Below are 27573 nucleotides of genomic sequence, written 5' to 3' on the forward strand. Positions count from 1 at the left end.
TTGGAGATGGTACAGTAAGTGGTCTCACGACACCAGGTTAAAGTCCAACAGGTTTATTTGGACCTGTTGGACTTTAACCTGGTGTTGTGAGACTACTTACTGTGCCCACCCCAGTCCAATGCCGGCAACTCCACATTGTTGGAGATGGTTATTGCTTGGCATTTGTGTGGTGCAAATGTTACCCGGCACTTGTCAGCCCAAGGCTGAATATTGGCTAGGTCTTGCTGCATATTGGCGCAGAAGAAATTAGATACAGCTCTAGGGGCTAAAGGGATCAAGGGATGTGAGGAATCAGGATAATGAATTCGATGATCAGCCATGATCAAAATGAATGGCGGAGCAGGCCGGAAGGGCCGAATGGCCTCCTCCTGCTTCTAGTTTCTATGTTTCTATACCACAGACTGTTTCAGTATCAGAGGAGTTACTGGACATTGTGCAATTGTTGGCGAATCACTTCTGACCTTATTGATGAAGCAGTTGAGAATGGTTGGAGCGAGAAACCTTGAGGAATGGCCTGGGACCGAGGTGATTGACCTCCAACAATCAAAACCATATTCCATTGTGCGAGGTGTAACTCCAACCAGTGGAGAGTTTTATCCCTGATTTCTCAGTCAGATGCTGCCTTGATATCAAGGGCAGTCACTCTCACCTTCTGTCTGGAATTCAGAACTCCTGTCCGTTTTTGGGCCAAGGCTGTACTGAGGTCAGGAATCCTGGCAGACTGTAAACTTGAGTGTCAATGAACAGGTTATTGCTTTGTAAGTGCTGCTTGATATCACTGTTGATAGTGCAGGATTCAGCGACATTGAATGTCAAGGGGCAATGGTTAGATGCTCTCTTGATAGCACTGTCAGTTACACCTTCAATCACTTTACAGATGATCAAGAAAGATTGGCTGGGGAATGGGTTAGTTCACTCGGCTGGACGGCTGGTTTGTGATGCAGAGCAATGCCAACATTTAGGATTCAATTCCCATTCCAGCTGAGGTTATTCATGAAGGCCCACCTTCTGAACCTTGCCCCTCGCATGAGGTGTAGTGATCCTCAGGCTAAAAGTCACCACCAGTCAAGTCTCCCCCTGAAAGGGGAGAGCAGCCTATGGTCACCTGGGACTGTGACAAATTTCCCTTTCTAATTGGCAATCATTGTCCTGCTTTTTGTTGACAGAACATACCTGGACAATTTTCCACATTGTCAAGTGGATGCCACTGTTGTAGCTGTGTTTGAACAGCTTTTTGCTCAGGGCGCAGCTCACCCTGGAGCACAAGTCTTCAGTACTATTGCTGGAATATTGTCAGAGCCCAAAGCCTTTGCAGTACCCAGTGCCTCAAGTCATTTCTCGATATCTCATGGAGTGAATCAAAGTGGCTGAAGACTTGTATCTGTGATGTTGGGGACAACAGGAGCAGGCCGAGATGGATCATCCTTTTGACACTTCTGGTTGAAGATGGTTGCAAATGCTTGAACCTTGATTTTTGCACTGATATGCTGGGCTTCCCCATCACTGAGCATGACGATATTTGTGGAGCCTCTTCTTCATTAGTTGTTTATTTGTCCACCACCATTTACAGCTGGGTGTGGCAGGATTGCAGAGATTAGATCCGATCTGTTGGTTGGATATCGGCAGCTGTGAAATTGCTCTTTTTAGAATAGTTTTAACATCTCTTTTCCGGTCTGTAAGTTACTTAATCATCAAGTGATGCTCACTAACCTACACTGGTTACTGGTGTGGCAACGCCTGGAATTTAAAATTCTTATCCTTGTTCTCAAATTCCTCCATGGCCATCTACCTCCCTCTCTGTAACCTCTCCCAGCCCTACACCTCTCTAAGATCTTTATGCTCCTCTCATTCTGGCCTCTTGTGCATCCCTTTAATCACTTCCCAATTGGTGGCTGAGACTTCAGATGTCTAAGTCCAATGCTGCCTAATTCCCTTATAAAACTCCTCATCTCTCCATCTCTCTCTGCTCCTTTTAAGATGCACTTTCCAATGTCCTCCTTCAACAAAGCTTTTGGTCAGATGTCCAAAATATCTCCTTCTACGTAGCTTGGTGTTAGGTTTCGTTCAGGAACTTCTCCTGTGGAAGCATCTACATTATTAAAGGTGCTGTATAAAAGCAACTTGTTGTTATTGCTGAACTTTTAAGCTTTTGGGATTCCTTGGCCCGCTCGGTATCTCTCTCTAACAAGGCAACAGAAAGTACAATTTAAATGCTGCAATCAGCATCCCTTGGGCTTTGCCAAATTAATCCAGTGAGACCAGACAGATTGAGAAAGGAGAGATGAATGCACTTTCACATCTGGCCGTATGAGTTATTCACTCTTTCTTCGGTGAAAGCAAACAGCAATGGGCCTGACAGCTCAGATGGTTTGCTGTTTGTTTAATCTGCGGGGAAGTTACTGTGGCCCCGGAGGGGTGAGAATAACTGGCTTACTTCTGGGCCAGGTCAAGGAACGTGTCGCTTGCTCTTGGGACTTGGCTCAGGCAGTAATAATATCACATTGCTTGGCAGCTCCAGAATTACGATTTGTAAAGTGAAAGCTACGAAGCAGTGTGATGGGATTGGCAGTTTGACCATGTCTTAGCTCAGTCTCAATGACTGTCTTCATTATCTTGAACCCGGTTTTCATTGTTCTTTTAAACATTGCACAAAAGTACATCACAGAAACAGGCCATCAGTGCCCACTACAGATCCATGCCGCGACTGACACTCCACATCAGCCTCCCCTTGACCTGCTTCACCTCACCCTATCCTCATATCCTTCAATTTCTTTCTCCACGCATATGCTTCTGTAACTTCCCCTAAAACAGCAGTAACTTGCAATTATGCAACACCTGTAATGCAGTAAGACAAACTGAGGTGCTGTAGAGAAACTTTATCAAGCAAGATTTCTGACAGAGTCATCTAGACTCGAAACATTGGCTCTGCTCTCCCTCCACAGATGCTGTCAGACCAGCTGAGACTTTCCAGCATTTTTCAGTTTTTGCCGCAATCTGATCAGACATTTGGTCACCCATTCTCAAACCTGTTTATGTGGCTCAATGTCAGTTTTAGTCTGCTGATGTTCTTTTGAAGCACCTTGGGATATATTTATTATGTTAAGGTAAGATTTATTTATTTATCAGTCACAAGTAGGTAGGCTTACATTAACACTGCAATGAAGTTACTGTGAAAATCCCCTAGAAGCCACACTCTGGCACCTGTTCGGGTACACTGAGGAGAATTTAGCACGGCCAATGCACCTAACCAGCACATCTTTCAGACTGTGGGAGGAAACCAGAGCACCCGGAGGGAACCCATGCAGACGCGGGGAGAACGTGCAAATTCCGCACAGACAGTGACCCAAGCCGGGAATCGAACCCGGGTCCCTGGTGCTGTGAGGCAGCAGTGCTAACCACTGTACCACCGTGCCACCTGACAGGTGCCCTACAGGTTAAAGGTGCTGTGTGCATGCAAGTTGGTGTTGCTGTTGCCCAGTTAGTCAGTGAGTTTGTCAGCAGAGGAGCTCAATGTTGTTAAACATAGTGGCTACAGTCCCTGAACAGATAACCACTCCATCTGACGAAGGGGCAGCGCTCCGAAAGCTTATGGTATTTGCTACCAAATAAACCTGTTGGACTTTAACCTGGTGTTGTGAGACTTCTTACTGGGAATGTCAGCAGGGGATGTCGATATTTTTGTTGCTGACAAAGTGCAAGAGTGCCTCAAAGTTAAGCAAAATAATATTGCCCTTCCAGTCCCTTGCACCCAAAATATTCCTCCCCCTTTACGGGGAGAAAAGATGGCACCCACTGGTTTGAAGTGTAGCATCCTCTGTAAACACATTCCAATTGATTTTTTATAATTTTCTCTCGCACGTGGGATCAAAAGGAGCATTACAAGCAGGGTGCAGACAATGGAAGGAAAAATGTAGAAACAAGTCCTTTTTTTTTTAAAGTGTTCTTTTAGACCCAGAATAGGATCAAGTCTGAAAAGGACTTTCAACAACGCCAGCACTTAAAGAAAGAGAAAGCTGGAGAGAGAGAGAAAAGAAAAGATCTCAGTCTGCTCTCAAAAAGAACTTTGTATTAAATTGTCAACTCGTGGGGATTCCAGGAGAGTTAATGGCACAATAGCACAGGATAGGCTTACGCTCATTCCTGGTGGGAGGACAATAAGGGGTTGCAAGCTCCTACACAGCACACCAGCTGAAGGTACAATGGCACTGTAACGGAGATCACAATTAGACACTTCAGTGGCAGTTTATCATGATCTTTCGACCAATTTAAAGGGTGGAAAGGTTGAGCTAACACAGAAAAGGAGCTTAGACAAGCTAGAAAATATTGTATTGCGACTGTTTCACAGATGATTAAGTCCCACACAGTGATGTTGATAAGTCTCTCTCCACCCACCCCCCTCCCCCCATTTCTCAAAAGAGCTAGCTAATAAAACAAGAAGCAAAAAAAAAATGCTATTAGTTGAAGTTTAATCACAAAAGTTGGACTTGCTCTTCCAGTTCCTGCTGTGAGACAGCAATTCTTAAAGAGGAGTCACACTAATTATTTGTTAAAAAGTTTGCTTTCACCATTGGGTCTTTTCCCCAATTCTCCACTTCCCACCTCTCCTTAAGGCAGTGACTTTTGTTGGATGATACCCTGGGAAGCTTAGTGCCTGCTATTACCTCACCCATCAGAACTGTGAATGAAAGGTCACAGATTTAAAATATTGACTCAATTTTTACTCCACACATGTGACCTGGCCTGCAACGTATTTCTACTTTTCCATGTTTTCATTTAGATTTGCAGCATCTATGAAATTTTGCTTTTGTGAAGTTGTTTTACTGATTGGTCTTACGACTTTCCGAGACCTCTGCATTCCTCCAATTCTGGCTTCGAGTGCATCCATGATTTTATTTGCTCCGCCATAGGCAGTCATCAGCTGCCTGGAATTCCCTCCCTAAATCTCTCCCGTTCTCCGCCTCTCTCGCTGCTAAATACCTGGGACTTTTGAACAGGCTTGTGTTTTTTTTGATTTAATTTATTATTGTCACATATATTGGGATACAGTAAAAAGTATTGTTTCTTGCGCGCTATACAGACAAAGCATACCGTTCATAAAGTACATAGGGGAGAAAGAAAGAATAGGATGCAAAACATAGTTTTGCAGTTACAGATGGGGTGTAGAGAAATATCAGCTTAATATAGGGTCTGCCCATTCAAAAGTCTGATGGCAGCAGTGAAGAAGCTGCTCTTGAGGCGGTTGGCACGTGATCTCAGACTTTTGTATCTTTTTCCCGGCGGAAGAAGGCATAAAAGAGTATGTCAGTGGTGTGTGGAGTCCTTGATTATGCTGGCAGCTCTTCCAAGGCAGCAGGAAGTGTGGATGGAGTCAATGGATGGGAGACTGGTTTGCGTGCTATGTTCACAACCCTTTGTAGTTCCTTGCAGTCTTGGTCAGAGCAGGAGCCATACCAAGCTGTGATACCTCCGGAAAGGATGATGCATCTAAAAATTGGTGAGAGTTGTAACAGACATGCCGAATTTTCTTAGTCTCCTGAGAAAGTAGAGGCGTTGCTGGGCTTTCTCAACTGTAGCATTGGCTTGGAGGGACTAGGACATGATGTTGGTGTTCTGGACACCTAGAAACCTGAAGCTCTCTCCATTGATGTAGACAGGGGCATGTCTTCCACTATGCTTCCTGAAGTCGATGACTATCTCCTTCATTTAACTGACATTGGTTGTCTGTCCCTGTGGCTTGCTGTCGAGCTTTTTTTCCCTGATGGTGCTCCTGTGAAACTTTGGGATATTTTATTCCTTTTGAGATATTACATCTGCAAGTTGTTCATGCAGCTTGATTGGGGGTGAGCTTGTACTGGCTCTTTGAAAGAGCAGTTGTGCTAATCCCATTTTTCAGGTAGAGCATTCCTAATCCCAGCAATGCTGTTACAAAAAAACCCCTCCTGGTATCTCATAGCTTTTGTCAATGATTTAAAACTGATTACTAAGTTTTAATTTTATTTATTAGTGTCACAGGTAGGCTTACATTAACGCTGCAATGAAGTTACTGTGAAAATCCCCTAGTCGTCACTCTCCGGCACCTGTTTGGGTACACTGAGGGAGAGTTTAGCCTGGGCCAATGCACCTAACCAGCACGTCTTTCAGACTGTGGGAGGAAACCGGAGCACCCAAAGGAAATGCACGTGGAGACAGGGAGAACGTGCAGACTCCGCACAGACAGTGACCCAAGCTGGGAATCGAACTCAGGTCCTTAGCTCGGTAAGGGGCAGCAGTGCTAACCACTGTGCCACCACCGGCGTGCTCATCAGAGTGAGTAGATTTTTTTTTTTTTAACTGGTCGGTGCAACATCGTGGGCCGAAGGGCCTGTTCTGCGCTGTAATGTTCTATGTTCTATGTTCTATATCTACTTTACCCAAACCTCTCATCACCTTGAAAAGCTCTAGCCAGTCACTTCTTAACCTTCTCTATTCCATTCATAATTTTTCTATTCAATTATATCATGGCTGATCTGTGAATTGTTAAAATAAACAAAAGGAAAGACATTGAAATACAGATTCAGCAAGTTCTTTTTTTTTACTCCATTTTTGCAAGTTCATACATGAAGCTTTTTTAAAGCTTCACAAATTGCATCTTACTGCCCGTGAGATCCGTGAGGTACAATGTCCTCTCCACAGTTCTATTCTCCACTCACCAAGGACAACAATGAGGTCAGGACTGTTCAGCTCCTGACTTAAATACAGTCTTGGTTCAAACATGGACAAAAGCGCTGAACTCCAGAGGTGAGGTGAGAGTGACAGCCCTCGACATCAAGGCAGCATTCAACCGAGTGTGACATCAAGGAGCCCGAGCAAAACTGGAGTCAATGGGAATCAGGGGGAAAACTCTCCGCTGGTTGGAGTCATACCTGGCACAAAGGAAGATGGTTGTGGCAGCTGGAAGTCAATCATCTCAGCTCCAGGACATCATTGCGGGAGACCCTCAGTGAGAATCAGGAGGAAAACTCTCCAAAGGCTGCCATCATACCTGGCACTAAGGAACTTACTTCTCATTCATAGAATCATAGAATCCTACAGTGCAGACGGAGGCCATTCGGCCCATCGAGTCTGCACCGACCACAATCCCACCCAGGCATTATCCCCATAACCCCATGCATTTATCCTAGCTAGTCCCTCTTACACTATGGGAAAATTTAGCATGGCCAATCCACCTAACCCACACATCTTTGGACTGTGGGAGGAAACCGGAGCACCCAGAGAAAACTCACGCCGTCACGGGGAGAACGTGCAAACTCCGCACAGACAGTGACCCAAGCCGGGAATCGAACCTGGGTCTCTGGCGTTGTGAGCCAGCAGTACTAACCACTGTGCCACCGTGCCGCCCTCATTGTGGAAGATCATTGTTGCAAGGTTTCCTCTGGGCTGGATAACCTTTTAGGACTGAGGTGAGGAGAAATTTCTTCACCCAGAGGGTGGTGGATCTTTGGAATTCGCTACCACAGAAAGTAGTTGAGGCCAAATTGTTGTGTGATTTCAAGAAGGAATTAGATATAGCTCTTGGGGCTAAAGTGATCATAATGAATGGTGGAGCAGGCTCAGAGGACCAAATGGCCTACTCCTGCTTCTCTTTTCTATGTATGTTCCTAGGTATGTAATTAGTAATGGGCAATAAATATTGGCCTTGTCAAATGTATTTTTAAAAAGTTGCAAATTGTACACCAACCCCTCGAGGAGCAATGGACAAAGGGGTCTGGAGGTGGGTTTGGAGCTACAGGTGGGAAGACGAGAACGAGAGAGCAGAAGAGAACACAAGAAGGAAAACAATTTATCGAAAGGAGAATGGATTGAAGGAGCAGCAGGATTGTGAAACAGAAAGCCAAGAAATAGCATCAAGACGGGGCGGGGGATAGAATGATGAAGGCATTAGAGCTAAATGAGTTTTAAAAATGGTTGATGGCGAGAATGATAGAGTAATTGGGTTCAGCATAAGTAGGCACAGCTTTGGCCTGGTCGCAAGTACAGCTGACTTGAATAAAACCTAGACCCCAAATCTGTCTGCCTTTTACCCGTTTGTGAAGCTGCCGGTCCCCTCCTGTGTTGAATGCTGTGGGCAGCTCCGCTGCGGCAAGAATGACACAGTTATTTGAAACTAAATCCATTCAACAGAGAAACTATCTTAAAAATACGGAGGCTATGACTTCTTCCGCAAGCATGTTAAGCTATCCAGAGACTATCCAGTCCACAGTCACAAAAGTAACAGATCTCCTTGTGTGCAATAATATACCATTTAAATATGCGGTTTGTAGTTTGTAGTTGATGTGCTGTCTGCTTAGGAATTCTAGAGCATAACTTGGCAGAATTCTGGGTTCACTGAAAGATATCCAGTAGGCACAATGTGTCCAAAACTGAATATAACAAGACACCGTCAATCCAACATTCAAGGGTTGCCAGGGAGCTCTGATCTTCCAACATTATGTCAATCATGCTTTTAGCTTTTCAGGTCATTACAACACTTGTTTTCTTAGCATGTGATTATGTTTTGAAAATGCTGCGAGTGCTGACCTTATTAGTTTTGTTAAAGAGATTTTGTTCCTTGCCTCTAAGCTGCAATGAGCTAAATAGCTAAACTGCTATGTCACAAACCCCCGAGTCTTAAAGAATTCTCCTTTCCGTGCTAGCCAGGCTGTGGACTCAAAAGACGGCGCCAGGCATCCGAGCCTGAGCTGGTGGAGCCTGGCGCTATTCAAGGGCCCAGCTCCCCGTTGATTCCAAATCCAGCTTTCTTTCTATTCTCTTAATGCTGGTGTGGTCAGTGCTGCTCTGAGCTTTTCTCCTTTCAGTCCCCTTGAGTTGCAAAGTCCCTGTTTAGCACACACTTCCACCCTCTGGCACCCTCAGTGTGTTGAATTCAAGGCCCACTGTGCAATCCCTTAACTCGAACAACTCCCTCATCAGCCTCCTCTGCCTCATACAATTGGTCTCACTTCTTTCTCTTTTACCTTGCCTTCTCTCCTATTTTCTTTTCACCCTTTGGTATTGTCTCTGATTTCTGTTCTCAACTATCTTTGCTTTCAAGTAATCTTAGACATAGAAACATAGACATAGGCTGGATTTTGCCGTCCCACCCGTAGCGAGTGGGACATGGACAATGAAAAAGTCTGTTGACCTCGGGTGGGATTTTCCGAATTTAGGGCGAGCGCAGCCAGAAAATTCCACCCATGGGAAATAGGAGCAGAAGTAGGCCATTTGGCTCTTCAAATCTGCTCTGTCTTTCATTATGATCGTGGCTGATTATCCACCTCAGTAGCCTGATCCCACCTTCCCCCCCCCCATACCATTGATCCCCTTCGCCCAAGTGCTATATCTAAAGTAGAAAGGAATGAAAGTCGTCATGGTCCCAGATGACCATAGGCTGCTCTCCCCTTTGAGGGAGAGAGCTAACTGGTGGTGACAACTTTAAATTCTTATGTTCTGTATAACTGGAGCAAGACACGGCTGCTCCTGTACTCTAATCTGAAATCTCACTGACAACACTGTGGAAGAGTGAAGAATGTGAGATTTTCACTGTCAATAGATTTCCAGTTGAGTTATCCGAGCTGCCTACTGTAACTTCATTTGGAGCCTTCTGGACACCCCGACCAGCGAAATAGCATTGAATTTTCTCCACAATTCCTCGACAAAATTGGTGATTGGGGAGGGGCAGCTATTGAAAATTGAGCCACACATTTTTATTGAACAGCATTTGTGGGAGGTGGCAAACCAACATCTTGTTTTAATACCATTGCCTATTTTAATTCCCCTTCAAAACAAATGCTACCTGGTCTTTTAAAGGGTGGTGCTGTACACATTGTCCGTTCTCTTGAGGAATGACATTTCTAATGACTCACGGTAAAATCGTTATGGGTGTCTCTCATTGCAAAGCAAGTCTAAAATTTATGTAGCACATTTGTAGGTCTCAGATTTCTCACAGACAATTAATTACTTTGAAGTACAGTTTAATCAGCAAAATTCAGCAAGGTACCACAAGCAGGCAGGCCAATTAATCTGATTTTGGTGTTGTTGGGTGAGAGGTGAATATCGGCTTGCACACTAGGAGAACTGAGTTAAAAACGGAAAGGAGAAACTCAGCGGGTCTGGCAGCATCCTGATCAGGAGGTGAGGATGGGTAAGACACAAACCTGGGCTGTACATATTCCCATGTCAAACTTGGTTGCTGGGGTAAGCTACTTGCACAGTTATTGTTGTTGTTGTTGTTGACACAAGATCCTCCCTTCAGGACAGAAAAGGTTAGGGGAGAAAGCAAGGAAATCTCTCTCTAAGCTCCCCAAGATCTCTCCCTCTGAATTTTTTATTGAAGTTTCTTTAAAATTTAACCAGCTCTGGAGAGACTAGAGAAATCAGAGTTCTCTCCTTCGAGCAGTGAAGGTTAAATAGAGATTTGATCAAGTGGTTTTTAGTAACATAAATGGGGAGAAACTGTTTCCACTGAGTCAGTAATCAGAAGCCACCAATGTTCGAACCAGAACAAGAACCAGAGTAAAAAATTAGATTTCTTTTTTGGAACCAAGTTTTGACCCGAACAGGCGCCAGAGTGTGGCAACTAGGCGAATTTCACAGTAACTTCATTGCAGTGTTGATGTAAGCCTACTTGTGACTAATAAATAAGCTTTACTTTACATCTAGAATGCACTGTTTGACAGAAATTGGATAGAAACTTGAAAAGGATAAATTTATTTGGCACTGGGGAGAGCTTGGGAATTGGGACTAATCGGATAGTTCTTTCAAAGAACTTTCACAGGTGCAAAGAGAGGAATAGTTTTCGTCTGTGCTTGAAGATTCTGTGGTCGTCTTCCTTTCGCAAGCAACCCACCCACATCTTCGCCTGCCACCTAAAGGATTCTCCCTATCTCTGTAACCTCCCCCAACCTGACATCTCTCTGAGATCTGTGAGATCCTCTAATTCTGGCCTCTTACTCACCGCAATTCTACTCACTTCACCATTGGTGGCCGTGCCTGGGCCTGAACTCTGGAATTTACCCACTAAACATTTCTGCCTCTCTTCCTTTCTCTCTCTCCTTTTGAAAACTCGGAAAAACCTACCTTTTTGACCAAGCTTTTGGCCATCTACCTTAATATCTCTTCTTGTGACTCCACGTCAAATTTTATGGCTCCTATGAAGCGCTGAGGAACGTTTCACTATATTACAGACGTTGTATAGATTAAAGTTGTTGAGCAATGGGAGCCGAGACTGCAGATCGCATTGAATTCCTGGCTGTCGGCGCCACCATTTAGCCTCATCGCCAGCACCATTGAGGCTGCTGAACAAATCCCCTACCCTCATCACACTCACCCCCTGCTCCGCCTCGCCCCCAGAGAGATCGTAATACAAGCGACAATGCAAAGATACTGCCCAATTCGTTAAAGAACATCCACTCTGAGCTTAAAACGTCAGGGGATTATGGAGCCACTTAAGGTTACAGCGATTTAAAACTTTAAACAAAAACAATAATTGTAAATAGTTGTTTTGTGTGGGGTGGCGGTGGAAAAAAAGGTCTTCTCATTAAAACCAGCCACAGTCTCGAGTCACTTAGACTTTAAAACCCTTTTTGTTCTGTGGATGTTTTTTTTTGTAAAAACCGGTTATAGTTTGTTCTTTTGCAATGAATGGAAACAGGAAATCTGCTGGCGGAAAATAGCACCCTGTTTTGTGGAGTCCAGTGTTTTGAAGGCATAGAATGGCGACACTGGAGTCGCTACTGAAATCACTGCTACTGTATTGCCGCCCATGAGAATGAGACGTTTCAGGAACAAGAATGGACCGTTTGGCCCAATATGCCTGTCTCCTCTTGATGTATTAAACCCACGTACCTGTCTTCACATAACCCTTACCATTGTTACACACCATCTCTCAACTCCTTCTCTGTAATTGTCTCTTGAATTCATTTATACTCATTCACGGTTTCCTCCCTGACAATTTAATCATAATCCTTATTACCCGTTGGTTGGTAGTATTCAGCCTGTCTTCCCTTCGAACCTAACTTTGTACCTGTTCCAACTGCAATTGTGAACACTTTCCATTACTGGTTTGAACAATTCCCTTCCTAACCTTGAAATCTTCAGTTAAATCACATCAGAGTCTCTCCAATTGTCAAGGACTCAAGGCCAATTTATGGATCTCCCCACAGTAAATGTAGCGGATACCGTGAATTACCTTCAGCATTCCTCTTTGTGTGTTCTCTTTTCTCGAGCAGTTAACCGGGGGAAATGAAGAGAATGTTTTTGTGCTCAGGCAGTTTTATATGAACAGGAATGTCACGGAGAGCGCGGTTGAATCAGATTTGGCTATGCCTTTCAAAATGAGCTGTATAAACGATTTGAGTGGTACACATTGGAAGAGCGCTGGACCGAAGAGCAGAAGAGTGGGACTTAATTAGATAGCTTTTTCATAGAGCTAGCACATTCCTAATGGAGTGAATGGCCTCATTCTGTGCTGTCTGATTCTATAACTCACCCCAATGCTGAGAACATTTGCCTTTAGCTTTTTTGATAAATGACAAAGACAGATTTTAATGAGCGGAAATGTCCATTCACGGAGGTCAGGTAATTGGGTGCTTCAGAGAATGGCAGCAATCGGGATACGCTGGTGGAGGGGAAGGAGGTTTTGGGGCGCTTCTATCTAAATGGGAAACCCGTTGTGTAGACAGGAGCCTTGGTTAAAGGTGTCTGGCTTTCGACAACAAATCTGCTTTTGTCAATCCTTAAAAATGTGTTCACGCGCTCCCGACTCCAACACACATCCCCTTTTCTTCTGTTTCATTTCTCCAGGGTGCCCAAGATACATTTGAGAACTACTACAGGAAACAAAGAAAGAAACAGGCCCGCTTAGTCCTGCAGCCCCCTTCCAACATGGTAGGAATAATCTCCCCTTTCATTTCCATTAACCAAAGAGCATTTTAACCTTGATGAAACAGTATTCCTTTTTGTTTTTGCCCTGAATTACTGAGTATGCCAGTGTATGACCCTTTTTTTAAATGCTTTATTTTTGCAGTCCTTTATTGTCCTAACTGAAAATGCTTGTCTTGTTGCAGCATGAAACATTAGACGGCTACAGGAGGTATTTTAATCAAATTGTCGGGTGAGTGTATGTTTTTCATGGAAAGAGAAAGTCCTGCTGGTGCTATGTTCTCGTTATTTACATTTTGGAGTGGTGTTCATTAGTGGAGGGCTTGTGTTGGGGTTTTTTTTTCAGGAGAGGGTTTCTACCACCAGGACGCTTCTCCAGTTGTGGGTTCCTTCCTTTGTGCCTCCCCAGTTTTTTGTCTTTTTTTCTCTCTGACTATCTCTCTTTCCCACTCTCCTCCTCATGTTCACATTCTCTCTCTCCCCATCTTGGTCGGTCTTCTCCCCTCAAATCTCTATTTACAAATCTCGTACCTATGAGCGTCCTTGGTAATAGGGCACTTTAATGTGTCCTACTCATAGTGTTCTGCTGGTTAATTGTGCGTATCTGAATCATTCAGACCAGGTTTTGGTTTCAATCCTGGTTTTCAGCAGAGTTGGATAGGGAGCAAGTCTATGAGTTAGAATCCTGTTCCAGTAGCAATCCAATAAGTCCAGCTAAAAAAACAGGAAAATATTGAGTGTGAAGGTGTCCTCTCCTTTCTCACCCTCCTCTTTTTTTCCATTCTCTCCATTTTCTCCTCTTAATTCCCCATTCACCCCTCCTTCACTCTTTTCTGCTCTCTCTCCTCCCCTCTCAGTTTTTTCTTTCTCCCTCTCTCTCTCTCACCTCTCCACCGCCTCTCTCCTCTCCTCCCTCGCTCCCCTCTCCTCCCTCTTGTCCCTCCTCCTCTCTCCTGTTCCTCCTCCTCTCTCCTGTCCCTCCCTCCTCCTCTCTCCTGTCCCTCCCTCCTCCTCTCTCCTGTCCCTCCTCCCCCCTCCTCTCTCCTGTCCCTCCCTCCTCCTCTCTCCTGTCCCTCCCTCCTCCTCTCTCCTGTCCCTCCCTCCTCCTCTCTCCTGTCCCTCCCTCCTCCTCTCTCCTGTTCCTCCTCCTCTGTCCTGTCCCTCCCTCCTGTCCCTCCTCCTCTCTCCTGTCCCTCCCTCCTCCTCTCTCCTGTCCCTCCTGTCCCTCCTCCTCTCTCCTGTCCCTCCCTCCTCCTCCTGTCCCTCCCTCCTCCTCTCTCCTGTCCCTCCCTCCTCCTCTCTCCTGTCCCTCCCTCCTCCTCTCTCCTGTCCCTCCCTCCTCCTCTCTCCTGTCCCTCCTCCTCTCTCCTGTCCCTCCCTCCTCTTCTCTCCTGTCCCTCCTCCTCCCTCCTCTCTCCTGTCCCTCCTCCTCCCTCCTCTCTCCTGTCCCTCCCTCCTCCTCTTTCCTGTCCCTCCCTCCTCCTCTCTCCTGTCCCTCCTCCTCCCTCCTGTCCCTCCCTCCTCCTCCTCTCCTGTTCCTCCTTCCTTTCTCTCTTCCTTCTCTCCCCTTTCTCCTCCTCCTTTTGACCCCACCTTTGTCTCTCCCTGTTGCCTCTCCTCCTCTCCCTCCCCTCCCTCCCTCTACTCCTTTCACTTTTCGCCAATTCCTTCCTCTTTTTCCCCTCTATTCTCCCTTTGCCCCCCATACCTATTCTCCTTTCTCCCTCCTCCCTTTATCTCCTGTTTCCCCCCTCAATATTCCCCCGCAATGCTTTCCCCCTATGTCCCTTGCCCATTTCCCCCTTCTGCTATCCTTTTTATTTAACCTCTCCCCGTTGCCTCCTCTTTCCTCTTTCTCTCCTCTCTGCCTCTCCCTTGACGTCTTCTCTCCTCTCTCTTTTCTGTCTTTCTCCTGTCCTGCCTGCCTGCCCCGCCATACTTACCCCCGCTCCCCATTCCCCCCCCCGCCTCCAGAATTGATATTCCTCTGCCCTAGTAAGTGCAAATACGAATTTTAATTGAGGAAAAGTCCCAGAAGCTGTTGTGCTGCTGACATTGAGCAGCTATCACCTCAGGTTAAGTGTGAATGTGGGTGAGCGAAAGGCAAGTCAAGGATCGGGTGTTCATTAATACCTCACATTGCAAGGCTTAACACTGTAACGAATCCTGCCTTAAATCTGTCTGGGGTACCTGCTGCAATCAAGGGTGTGTCTTTTGCTGTGCGTGTGTGTGTGTTTTTACTGACTGACTTTGTGTCCGATTCTGACTTGTCCCGATTCCCCCTGCAGATTTTTTGTAGTTGAGGACCACATATTGCACACCACGCAGGGTCTTGTGAACAGAGTGTACATTGATCAGCTGTGGGAGTTGGCGGTGTCCAAAACCATGTCGGCACTCAGGACTCATTCAGTAAGTAAGATTGTGAAATCTGCCCTCCCCTCCTCCACAAGGGCACACCCCTCCACCGTCTCCTTCAGTTCCTCCCCTCTACCATGTCAAAGCACTACTTGTATTACAAGACATTATTAAACGCAGAAACAGAATATAGTTTATTGCCAATTCTAATTTTAAAATAAGTAATTCTGTTTCTGCTCTGTCCCGCTTGTTAAATTGAATAATACCCCATCTACCCCCACTGTTAGTAGCCGTGTGAATCAATGTGAGTCCTCTGCTTCCACCCATGCTGACATTGTAACTCTCCCCTGGCTTCATCAGTAGTAGAGCCTTATAAACTCATAAGATATAGGAGCAGAATTAGGCCATTCGGCCCGTCGAGTCCGCTCCGCCATTCGAGCATCATGGCTGATATGCTCCTCATCTCCATTTTTAGCCACTACACATCCTACACTCTGGAACTCGCTCTCACTAATCTCATCCAACTATCTCCCTCCCCACCTTCAAGAGCCTTCTCAATCTATCCTCACGACTGCATATATTAACTTCTTTTTCACTTCCTAGTCCCACTGCAAAGTGCTTTGAGTCAAATTGGTATGCGCAGGCTGTTATGTAGATATAATCATCGATGTCAGTATCGATTCATAACACAATATATCTTTTCATGTCACTCTCTGTCACCACAGAGTGGTGGGAGTGGGAGAACGCAGAAGGAGTCCATTTGGACCATTGTGCCACTGCAAACTCTTTAAAAAAAAAGTTATCCTGTTTGTCGCTCTGCTTTCTCTTTCCCCACGGCCCTGGAATTTCTTTTCCCTTTCAAGTGTTTAAAAATAAACTACAAAGACTAGATTAGAAAGAGGGAAATTTACCCCCTCTTGCTGATCTCTCAGAGGCCCCTGCTGCTAAATGGACATGCTATCAGAAGAAGGTAGAATCAGACTTGACTGTAAATTCTCAAAGCCATACAGTGCCACACTCCATGTACATTTTCCCTGAATTCATAATCTTCCTCTGCCAGCCTAGACTCCAGTTCTAGATTAACAATGCCAGCTCATTACGGGGAAGAAAACATTGAGTTGTCAGAGATGCTGCCTTTTGGAAGAGCCAATAAGCCAAGACCCTTCCTGCCCCTCAGGCTGTAACAGATAACATGACGCTATTCCCAACATCCCCAATTATCACACTATCTGGTTAGAAGTACACTTTTTTTTGTGGGATTTTGCTCTGCATAAATTAGCTGCCAGATTTCCGACATAACATCAGTGGCCGCACTCAGGGAAGTACTTACTTAGCTAAAAGGGATGTCCTGCGGTTGCAATAGGTGCTGTATAAATGCAAGTCCTTTCTATCACTCCACCATTCATTGTGTCATATGGATTTCTGCAAAGCCTTTGACAAAGTCTCACTTGGGAGACTTATTAAGAAGGCTGATGCACTTGGGATACAGGGTGATCTGATAAAGTGGATACATAATTGGCTTAGCGGTAGGAGACAGAGGGTGATGACAGACGGCTGCTTTAGTGACTGGAGGCCATTGACCAGTGGTGTACCACAGGGATCCGTGCTGGGCCCCCTATTGTTCGTCATTTATATAAATGACATAGATGACTGTGTGGGGGGGTAGGATCAGTAAGTTTGCCGATGACACAAAGTTTGGCCAGGTGGTTAACAGTGAGGTTGAGTGTCTTGGGTTACAGGAAAATATAGACGAGATGGTCAAATGGGCGGATAAGTGGCAGATGGAATTTAACCCTGAAAAGTGTGAGGTAATGCACTTTGGAAGGAGTAATTTGACAAGGATGTATAGTATGAAAGGTCTGGGAAGTTCCGAAGAACAAAGGGACCTTGGCGTATTTGTCCATAGATCTCTGAAGGCGGAAAGGCAGGTAAATAGGGTGGTGCAAAAGGCATATGGCACACTCGCCTTTATCAATCCGGGTATAGATTACAAAAGCAGAGAGGTTATGATGGAGTTGTATAGAACTTTGGTGAGGCCACAGCTGGAGTACTGTGTGCAGTTCTGGTCCAAGGAGGAAATTTCAGAAAGTGGGATATGAGTGGCTAAGGAGTGAGGTGAAGACTTATGTGGGCTGTATCCAACCACTTAAAGCTCCAGAATATTGGAGCATCTCATATTCACTACTCCGTCATACAGATTTTAAAGACCCTCTCCGCTCCTTCCAATTCAGCCGCAGATTTATCAGTATATTCTATTAGTGGAATTTAATTAATATTAATGACAATTACTTGTTCTTTATAGATAAGACTGAAAGGATTAGGAACAAGAGTAGGGCGTACAGTTCCTCGAGCCTGTTCTTCCATTTAGTACGATCATTGCCTGATTTTTTTATATCAAGGACTAGTCCCACCCCTAGCCAAGCTGTCCTAACACGGCTACAACACTGGCATCTTCCCGGCAAAGTGGGAAATTGCCAAGTATGTCCTGTCCCCAAAAAGCAGGATAAATCCAAACCGGCCAGTTACTGCCCATGAGTCTAATCTCTATCATCAGCAAAGTGATGGAATGGGTTGTCTACAGTACTGTCAGACGTCATTTATCCAGCAATAACCTGCTGTTGGCCACTCAGTTTAGGTTGCGACAGGGACACTCAGCTCCTGATCTCATTGTGGCCTTGGTCCAAAAATCAAAAAGAGCTGACCTCAAGAGATGAGGTGAGATTGACTGCCCTTCATATCAAAGTAGCATTTGACCAAGTATGGCAATGAGTCAATGGGAATCGGGGGAAAGTCTCTCCGCAAGTTGGAGTCATACCTGGCACAAAGGATTGTGGTGATTGGAGCTCAATCATTTCAGTCCTAGGACATCACTGCAGGAGTTCCTCAAGGTAGTGTCCATGCCCAAACATCTTCAGCTGCTTCATTAATGACATTCTCCCCCCTGGCCCCCATCGTAAAGGTAGTGGGGATGTTTGCTGCTGAACCAAGTCACTCACCATCCTGACTTGGAAATATATCAACTGTCGCTGGGTCAAAATCCTGGAAATCCCGCCCGAGTAGCACTGTGGGTGTATTCACATGGACTACAGTGAACAAGGAGCAAAGAAAATTACAGCACAGTAGCAGGTCCTTTGTCTCTCCAAGCCTACACCGACCATGCTGCCCGACTTAACTAAAACTCTCTCCCCTTCCAGGGACCTATTCATGTATTTGTCAAGACACCCCTTAAAAGTTACTATCATACCTGCTTCCACTACCTCCCCTGGCAGCGAGTTCCAGGCACCCACCACCCTCTGTGTAAAAAACTTTAAAGTTAAAGCTTATTTATTGGTCACGGGTAGGCTTATATTCACACTGCAATGAAGTTGCTGTGAAAATCCCCTAGCTCGCCTCGTATATCTCCTTTAAACCTTACCCCCTGCACCTTAAACCTATGCCCCCTCATAATTGACTCTTCCACCCTGGGAAAAAGCTTCTGACTATCCACTCTGTCCATGTCCCTCATAAGCTTGTAGACTCTTGCAGTGGTTCAAGAAGGCAACTCACCACCACCTTCTCAAGGTCAATTAGGGATGGGCAATAAATGCTGGCCTGGCCTGTGACGCTCACATCCCGTGAAAGAATAAAAAAACCTCTCTTTCCTGATCTATTTCCTGATTCTAATAGTGTCAATCTATCTCATTCTTGAATACAGTAATAACTCACTAATAGAAGCATAGGAAGGTTACAATACAGAAGGAAGCCATTTGGCCCATCTTCCGCTGCCTCGGAAAAGCAGCCAGCATAATTAAGGACCCCACGCACCCCGGACATTCTCTCTTCCACCTTCTTCCATTGGTAAAAAGATACAAAAGTCTGAGGTCACGTACCAACCGACTCAAGAACAGCTTCTTCCCTGCTGCTGTCAGACTTTTGGATGGACCTACCTTGCATTAAGTTGATCTTTCTCTACACCCTAGCTGTGACTGTAACACTACATTCTGCACTCTCTCCTTTCCTTCTCAATGAACAGTATGCTTTGTCTGTGTGGCGCGCAAGAAACAATACTTTTCACTGTCTGCTAATACATGTGACAATTATAAATCAAATCAAATGAAAACCTTGTCCATGCCAGGCTGAGGATACCCAGGTGCCTTTTCTAAACCCATCTTCCTTCACCCGGCCCATAGCTCTGTAGCTTACAGCAATTAAGGTGCTTCATTGGTCATTCAAAGTTGTTTTCATTATAATTCTGTCAATGCAATAGGGAGGATAGGTCCTTTCTCAGGAGAGATTCACATCTTGATTGGAGTCAGAGGACTGGGGAGGGTTCTGAGATTAGAGGAGGTTAATGAAATTGGGAGGTGCAATGATATGGGATTAAATGATGTCCCACTTTGAGTTGAACACAAACCTGAGGCTGGTGAAGAGGACCATGGTTTTGGGTCTGAGAAAGAGGGAAGTAATGCAGTGAGTCTTGTCTTCAACCTGATTCCTACATTACAACGTGACCACAATTTAAAAAGTGCTTCATTAGCTGTGAATCACTTTGGGATAGAAACATAGAAGAAGATAAGAGCAGGAGGAGGCCATTTGGCCCTTTAAGCTTGCTCTGCCATTCCTTACAATCATGGCTGATCATCCAACTCAATAGTCTATAGAAACATAGAAGATAGGGTCTCTTGGTCATAAAACTTGGTCTATAAATATGAGTTGTGTTGTCTTTCTAACACTGTGAAGATGAAGAGTTTCAACTAGCCCAGTCATACAGTAAGATCATAATAGCTTACTCACAAAGTTAGATATGTTGAAAGGCAGTCTGAAGTTTTCTGGCATTAAATATTGTTTTTTTCCCTCCTCATTCAGTCATACTGCTCTGACCCGAACTTGGTCTTGGATTTGAAGAACCTCCTTGTACTCTTTGCGGACACTCTACAGGTAACTGATGGACCTTCCCATAGCTGGAATTTGACAAAGCCTTGTATCTAAGCTAACTGTGTGATAATTAAGAAGGTTGAAAAGGTTTCTTTATTCATTATGAATAAGAAATGTTTGAAAAAGGAACAGGAGGAGGCCATCCTGCCCATCGAGCTTGGTCTGCCGTTTAACTGATCATTGGCTGATCTTCGACATCACCTTCACTTTCCCAATTTATCGCCATATTCTCTGATTCTCAAAGTGTGGAACACTCTATATCGATCTCATTCTTCAATACATTATAATTCAGTTGAGGTTACTGTGTTTGGTGTTTTTTTGTTACACTGGCACCAGTGGAATAGGGGGAGGTGATGGCCTAGTGGTATTATCACTGAACAATTAATCCAGAAACTCAGCTAATGTTCTGGGGACCTGGGTTCGAATCCTGCCACGGCAGATGGTTGAATTTGAATTCAATAAAAATATCTGGAATTAAGAATCTGCTGATAACCATGGAACCATTGTCGATTTTCAGAAAACCCATCTGGTGCACTAATGTCCTTTCGGGAAGGAAATCTGCCATCCTTACCTGGTCTGGCCTACATGTGACTCCAGAGCCTTAGCAATGTGGTTGACTCTCAACTGCCCTCAGGCAATTAGGGATGGGCAATAAATGCTGGCCAGCCAGCAATGCTCATGTCCCATGAAGGAATTTTTAAAAATTGGGAGGATCCCCAGGGACAGACTCGCTGGGGACGGACTTGCGGGGGACGGACTTGCGGGGATGGACTTGCGGGGATGGACTCACCGGATCTGGTGACAGACTCGCTGGGAACAGACTCTTGGGACGGACTCTCGGGACAGACTGGCCAGACATGGACTCACAGGGGCTTGGGGAGAGACTTGGTGGGCACTAGGGAGTGAATCTCTAATCATCAAGGCTGACTGTGGAACCTAAATCCAGTTTATACATTAATTCTTAGGGGAAAACCTGATTTGCTTAAAAGTAAAGTAAGTAAAGCTTATTTATTAGTCACAATGAAGATGCAATGAAGTTACTGTGAAATTCCCCTAGTCGCCACACTAGGGTGCCTGTTCGCGTAAATGCACCTAACTAGCATGTTTTTCAGACTGTGGGAGGAAACCAGAGCATCCGGAGGAAACCCACGCAGACACGGGGAGAACATGCAAACTCCACACAGACAGTGACCCAAACCGGGAATTGAACCCAGGTCCCTGGCGCTGTGAGGCAGCAGTGCTAACCACTGTGCCACCGTGCCGCCGTAAAAGTGATTTTGCTTAAAGTTGGATTTTTTAAAGTGCAACTAGAGCGTTAAGTTAGAAATTACTGTATACTCACTGAAAATCTACAGTGAAAATGCCAAAATTTCATATCTGCTGAGTGAAGAAATCTATTATAATTTCTCTCCTAAATGATCCTTTATCCTGAGACTATCACACTCTCCAGCCATGGGAAAGAGCATCTCTGCATCTACCCTGTTAAAGTCTGTAAAAATTGTATATGCTTCAATGAGATCACATCTCAGTTTCTTAAACTGCAGACACTATAGTGTCATTCTACACATTCCCACCTTATAGGACAGCCCTGCAATCTCAGGGCTATTTGTTTTGCTAAGAAGTATTTTAATGGTTTTCTGTGAATAACTGGCTTTAGGATACAGACGATATTGTACAAGGAATATCACAATCAAGGCCACTGTTTCTTAATGTTCATGAAAGATCACACGGTACAGAAGAGTGAAATCCGAAAACACCATTATGAATGCACATAATTAAACAAGATTTAATACCTTCAGTCAGGATAACATAGGTCTAGTTAGGATAAAATGTGTCAGGATTTATGCAGTCCAGTTGCCTTCCTAAGTATTCATTTTTATCAATTAAAATTTTAATCTGTGGGTGGCACGGTGGCACAGTGGTTAGCACTGCTGCGTCACAGCACCAGGGACCCGGGTTCGATCCCAGCTTTGGGTCACTGTCTGTGCAGAGTTTGCATGTTCTCCCCATGTCTGCGTGGGTTTCCTCCGAGGTGGATTGGCCATGATAAATGTGTGGGGTACAGGGATAGGGCAGGGCACAGGGCCTGGGTAAGTTACTTTGTCAGAGAGTCGGTGCAGACTCAATGGGCCGAATAGCCTCATCTGCACTATAGGGATTCCATGATTCTAGGACCTGAGCGTTCGCTGTTCTGAATGCTGATATTTGAAGCACTTGCATTTCTTTTACAGGGGTACGGATTTCCAGTCAATCAGTACTTTGACATGCTGCTCGAGATCCGAGACCAGTACGGTGAAATTCTGCTCAAGAAGTGGTCTGGGGTCTTCAGGTGAGATGGAATACACTTCTTTACAAAAACAGCAGTGCGCTGTCATTGTTTTACTTCTGCCCAGTTTCAGTCCAACCTGGATTCCACTTGCTACGCGCGTGCAGGTTGTTACCTTTGAAGGTTTGAAAGTCTCCCTGGCTATAAGCAGCCCTTATGTAATGTGTTTTTGCAGTTCTACTCCAGCTGCCATTGATTCATGCTTGCTGTTCATAGAAGTGCCTAAAATTCAGCGCAGGTTAGCAATTTGATTCAGACACAATGGTCGGGATCTTACAACCTCGCTCGTCCCAAAATCGTAAAATACTGCCCGAAGTCAACAGATCTTTCCATGGTCCGCCGCTCACCCATTCTGATTCTCGTGACGGGTGGGACGGTAAAATTCCAGCCAATGAGCTTTATGGCTGTAGGAAATGGAGAACATGTCAGTCCGATTCAGTAGAAGATGCTTTTCCCAGGTTATGCTTAAGGTAGGTTGTTGAATCAGATAAACCTCACCCTGAATATAACATGAATTAAGAATATTTGATTGAGTGCAAAGAGAGCTTTATTCTGAATCTGACTCGTACTGGACTTTTTTTGAAAATGTTTGATGGGACGGTGGAGAGGAAACTTTGCTCTGTGTCTAACCTGTGCCGTACCTGTTGCAAGGGAACCTATATTTTAAAATGTAATTTCTATGCATTTGAGGCAGACGCTACCTCAGAACAGAAACTGAACTGGAAATGAATCTGAACTGGAAGCAGAAAGGGGTGTACCCAGATATAACACTGAACTTTCCAGTTTCATATACAAAATACAGATCTGCCCAAACTGTGCAGCCGCAGTTGTTGAGTCCACTGGAGCGGAACAGGCAAGGTGAAGAAATAAAGGCTCGATCCAGGAGCTGAGAGTTAGCAAAGTGAATAAGTTGTTACGGCTGTTCAAGAACATAAAGACATAAGAACTCAGGACAGGAGTAGGCAATTCAGCCCCTTAAACCTGTTCCGCCATTCAATATGATCATGGCTGATCTTGCCACGAGCTCAACACCATTTCCTGCTCTTTCTCTATAACCTCTAAATCCGTTACTAATTAAAAATCTGTTTATCTCCTCCTTAAACTTACTCAATGTCCCGGCATCCACCGTACTCTGAGGTAGTGAACTCCACAGATTCACGATCCTTTGAGAAAAGTAGTTTCTCCTCATCTCTGCTTTAAATCTTGCTACTCTTTATCCTAAAACTATTGTTCTCGAATGCCCCACAGGAGGAAACTTCCACTCCACATCCACCCTGTCAACCCCCTTTAGTATATTATATCCCTCAATTAGATCCCTCCTCATTCTTCTAAACTCTAGAAAGTATAGGCCTAAACTGCTCAGTCTCTCTTCATCAGACCTCATCTCTGCAATCAATTTGACTCACCTGATGAAGGAGCGGCGCTCTGAAAGCTTGTGCTACCAAATAGACCTGTTGGACTTTAACCTGGTGTGTGAGACTACTTACAGTCCCAACCCCAGTCCAACGCCGGCATCTCCACATCAATGTAATGAGATTCTTCTGCCGGCCTCCAAAGGAACTACATCCCTCCTCAAGTAAAGGGTCCAAAGCTGTGCACAATATTCTAGGTGCAGTCTCACTAATGCCTTGTACATTTGCAGCAACACTTCCCTACTTTTATACTTTATTCCGTTAGCAATAAATGCCAACATTTCATTTGCTTTCCTTATTACTGGCTGTATCTCCATACTAGTTTTCTGCAATTCATGCACGAGGACACCCAGATCCCTCTGCACCGAAGCACTTTGAAGTCTCTCTCCATTTAGGTAATAAGTCGCCATTCCATTTTTCCGACCAAAATGGATAACCCCACACTTATCCACGTTAAACTCCATCTACCAAATTTTGGTCCACTCATCGAACCTATCTATATCCGCTTGTAACTTGCTTATTTCTTTACTGTCCCATCTATTTTAGTGTCATCTGCAAATTTGGCTATAGTGCCTTCTATCGGTGGCACAGTGGTTAGCACTGCTGCCTCACAGCTCCAGAGACCTGGGTTCGATTCCTGGCTCAGGTCACTGTCTGTGCGGAGTCTGCACATTCTCCCCGTGTCTGCGTGGGTTTCCTCTGGATGCTCCAGTTTCCTCCCACAGTCCGAAAGACGTGCTGGTTAGGTGCATTGGCCATGCTAAATTCTTCCTCAATGTACCCGAACAGGCGCCGGAGTGTGGCAACTAGGGGAGTTTCATAGTAACCTCATTGCTGCGTTAATGTAAGCCTACTTGTGACACTAATAAAGAAACTAACTTTAAATTTTAAGGTAATATTGGTGGGTTTACGCCATTTGGACCAAGTTGAGCAGTTTCTGTGGATGTATTCCATTTCTGGTAAAGACCGTGCCCATGGAAATTGGGTTGGTTCTGTGCTACTGTTGGCTGGGGATCAGACTAGCTCCTAGAAGGAGCCAGGTGAGACAGTGGTATCATAGCAATGTCACTGGACTAGTAATGATGTGGAGATGCCGGCGTTGGACTGGGGTAAACACAGTAAGAAGTCTAACAACACCAGGTTAAAGTCCAACAGGTTTATTTGGTAGCAAAAGCCACTAGCTTTCGGAACAGGCTGTTCCTTCGTCAGGTGGGTGGGAGTTCTGATCACAAACAGGGTACAAAAACACAAACTCAATTTGCATGAACAATGATTGGAATGTGAGTCTTTACAGCTAATCAAGTCTTAACAGTACAGACAATGTGAGTGGAGGGAGCTTGATGTGCTTAATGCTCCCTCCATTCACATTATCTGTACCTTTAAGACTTGATTAGCTGTAAAGACTCACATTCCAATCATTATTCATGTAAATTGAGTTTGTGTCTTTGTACCCTGTTTGTGATCAGAACTCCCACCCACCTGACGAAGGAACAGCCTGTTCCGAAAGCTAGTGGCTTTTGCTACCAAATACATCTGTTGGACTTTAACCTGGTGTTGTTAGACTTCTTACTGGACTAGTAATCCAGAGGTTCAGATTAATGCTGTGGGGATGTGGGTTCAAATTCCACTACAGCAGCAGGTAGAACTTGGATTCAAATTAATAAAGTGCAAACATGCAAATTAGTAATGAAAATCTGCTAACTTTCCCTTGTCTGGTCTACATGTGACTCCAGACCCACAGCAATATGGTTGAATCATAATTGTTTACTGAAATGGCTGAGCAAGCCAGTCAGTTTATGGATAATTAGGGATTGGCAACAAATACAAGCTTTGCCAGTAATGCCCACATCCCATGAAAGAATAAATAACAAAAAAGGAGAAATTATTTATGAGGAAAACAGAGTTTGAAGAACTTTGTGACTCAATGTGATCACTAAATGTCTGAGTGGACAGCTGAGCCCATTCATAAGATCTGTTTTCATTGTAGCTGCCGCTTAACTTGCAGGTTACACTTTCTACTTGACCACAATGTTCCTGTTAATTCATTTTAGTTTATGTCAATTCTGGATGATAGAGTATAGGATAGATAGTATTTATGGTTCATTATCTGATTAAATAACTGGAATATCAAATTTTATCTACTTAAAAGAAGAATTTACTGGTCTCTACTAAGATTGTAATGTAACGCTGTTGTGGGAGTGTTTGATGGGAGAGCGCAAGAGCATTTATCTGTTTCTAACCCGTGCCATAGCGAGTTGAGAGTGTTTATTGGGACACTGAGAACCATTGCAATGGAGATGAATAGCATTGAAAATTTAATCGGGGAGATGATAGGAAAAATTATGGAAGGATGGGAATGAGTAGTCATAATTGAACTTTTTGGACAGACCAGATGAAGGTGCAATGTGTCTTTCTAGACCCCTTTGTTTCGAAGTAATTCTGATTTTTATACATAAGGAGAAAAGAAATGTAGTTCACTGAAGACTCATCAGAAATCTAATGACTGAACATTCCAAGTTCTCTCACTCTGCATGTGACTGAATTTGGAGGACACCCACATCCGGGCGCCCACAAACACTGGGACATCCTTTTAATCATTGAATGGGAGTAACTATTAACCAGATTTCCCAGACTCAAAAGCTCACCTTCAACGTAAGGTTCCACATCATGAAAGAGCCCAAAAGGGAATTTCCTCCATTCAGTGTGGATTCCACAAGAAGACAATGTGAGGACTTGACTCCAAATACTTGGAATTTTAGCCATCGCTATGCTTAAGTTGCTTGGCTTATGTTGAACAACTCATAAAATCAGCAAAGCTTTTAGAGCGTTCTTGCGTGACCAAGAAAGGGCAGTCCTTAAGCCTGCAAAGTAACTAGAAGCAACTTTGCATTGCTCAGGCCATGGGTCATATTGAAGAAAGAAAGGGATGCGTTAACTTTGCCATCTGAAAGCAACTCATTAACTCTGGCCCTCTTCAGTAACATGCTTGGCTGCTTATGGCTGATTTGCTCTTTTTTTATACGGAAGAAGTTATTTGTAATTGTGTGGAAGCCGCATGCTATACATAGAGCTAAGCAATCTGACAACCAGTGGATGAGGTTAAAGCTCTGCAGTCCTGCCACATCCAGTCGTGAATAGTGGTGGACAGTTAAAGAACTAACTGGAGAAGGAGGAGGCACCACAAACATCCACTTCTTCAATGATGGGGTAACCAGCACATCAGTACAGAAGACAAGACTGAAGCACTTGCAGTCATCTTCAGCCAGAAATGTCGAGTGGATGACCCATCACGACCTCCTCCCGAGGTCCCCATCATTTTCAATGCCAGTTTCGGATAATTCGATTCACTCCATGTGAAATGGCTGAAAGCATTGGTGACAGCAAAGACTATGGGTCCTGACAATATCCTAGCTGTAGAACTGTTAGTGGTACACTTACCTTTAAGTTATAAAAGTTAGCCTGACACTCAGTGTGCCACTGAGGAAATACTGGTTAGGCCCAGGTACCAACTTTGTGATGAGTTGCTGCATAGTTGTTGCATCCAGTTGCGTGTTTAAAAGAAAGACTGGATCACTGACTATATATTGCTTCAACTAACTCAGTACATATCAAAGCACTTTGCAGCTATTGAAGCACTTTTGAATGTCGTCACTGTTGAAATGTACGAAA

The 27573-nt window shown here is 44.6% G+C and overlaps 1 protein-coding gene across 2 annotated transcripts in view; it reads left to right on the forward strand.

Annotated features, from left to right (window-relative positions):
* Nucleotides 1-27573, forward strand: part of exoc6b (exocyst complex component 6B) — a 631370-nt gene that overhangs the window by 336731 nt on the left and 267066 nt on the right. The window contains exons 9-13 of one of the 2 annotated variants that reach the window (XM_078224516.1): nucleotides 12820-12903; nucleotides 13083-13129; nucleotides 15186-15306; nucleotides 20098-20169; nucleotides 22398-22495. In XM_078224516.1, coding sequence (XP_078080642.1) covers nucleotides 12820-12903; nucleotides 13083-13129; nucleotides 15186-15306; nucleotides 20098-20169; nucleotides 22398-22495 — 422 coding nt within the window. The remainder of the gene's footprint in view (nucleotides 1-12819; nucleotides 12904-13082; nucleotides 13130-15185; nucleotides 15307-20097; nucleotides 20170-22397; nucleotides 22496-27573) is intronic. The other variant, XM_078224517.1, reaches the window with a different exon arrangement.

The sequence above is a fragment of the Mustelus asterias genome, chromosome 1 (genome assembly GCF_964213995.1).
Source record: "Mustelus asterias chromosome 1, sMusAst1.hap1.1, whole genome shotgun sequence".
NCBI classification, from domain to species: Eukaryota; Metazoa; Chordata; class Chondrichthyes; order Carcharhiniformes; family Triakidae; genus Mustelus; species Mustelus asterias.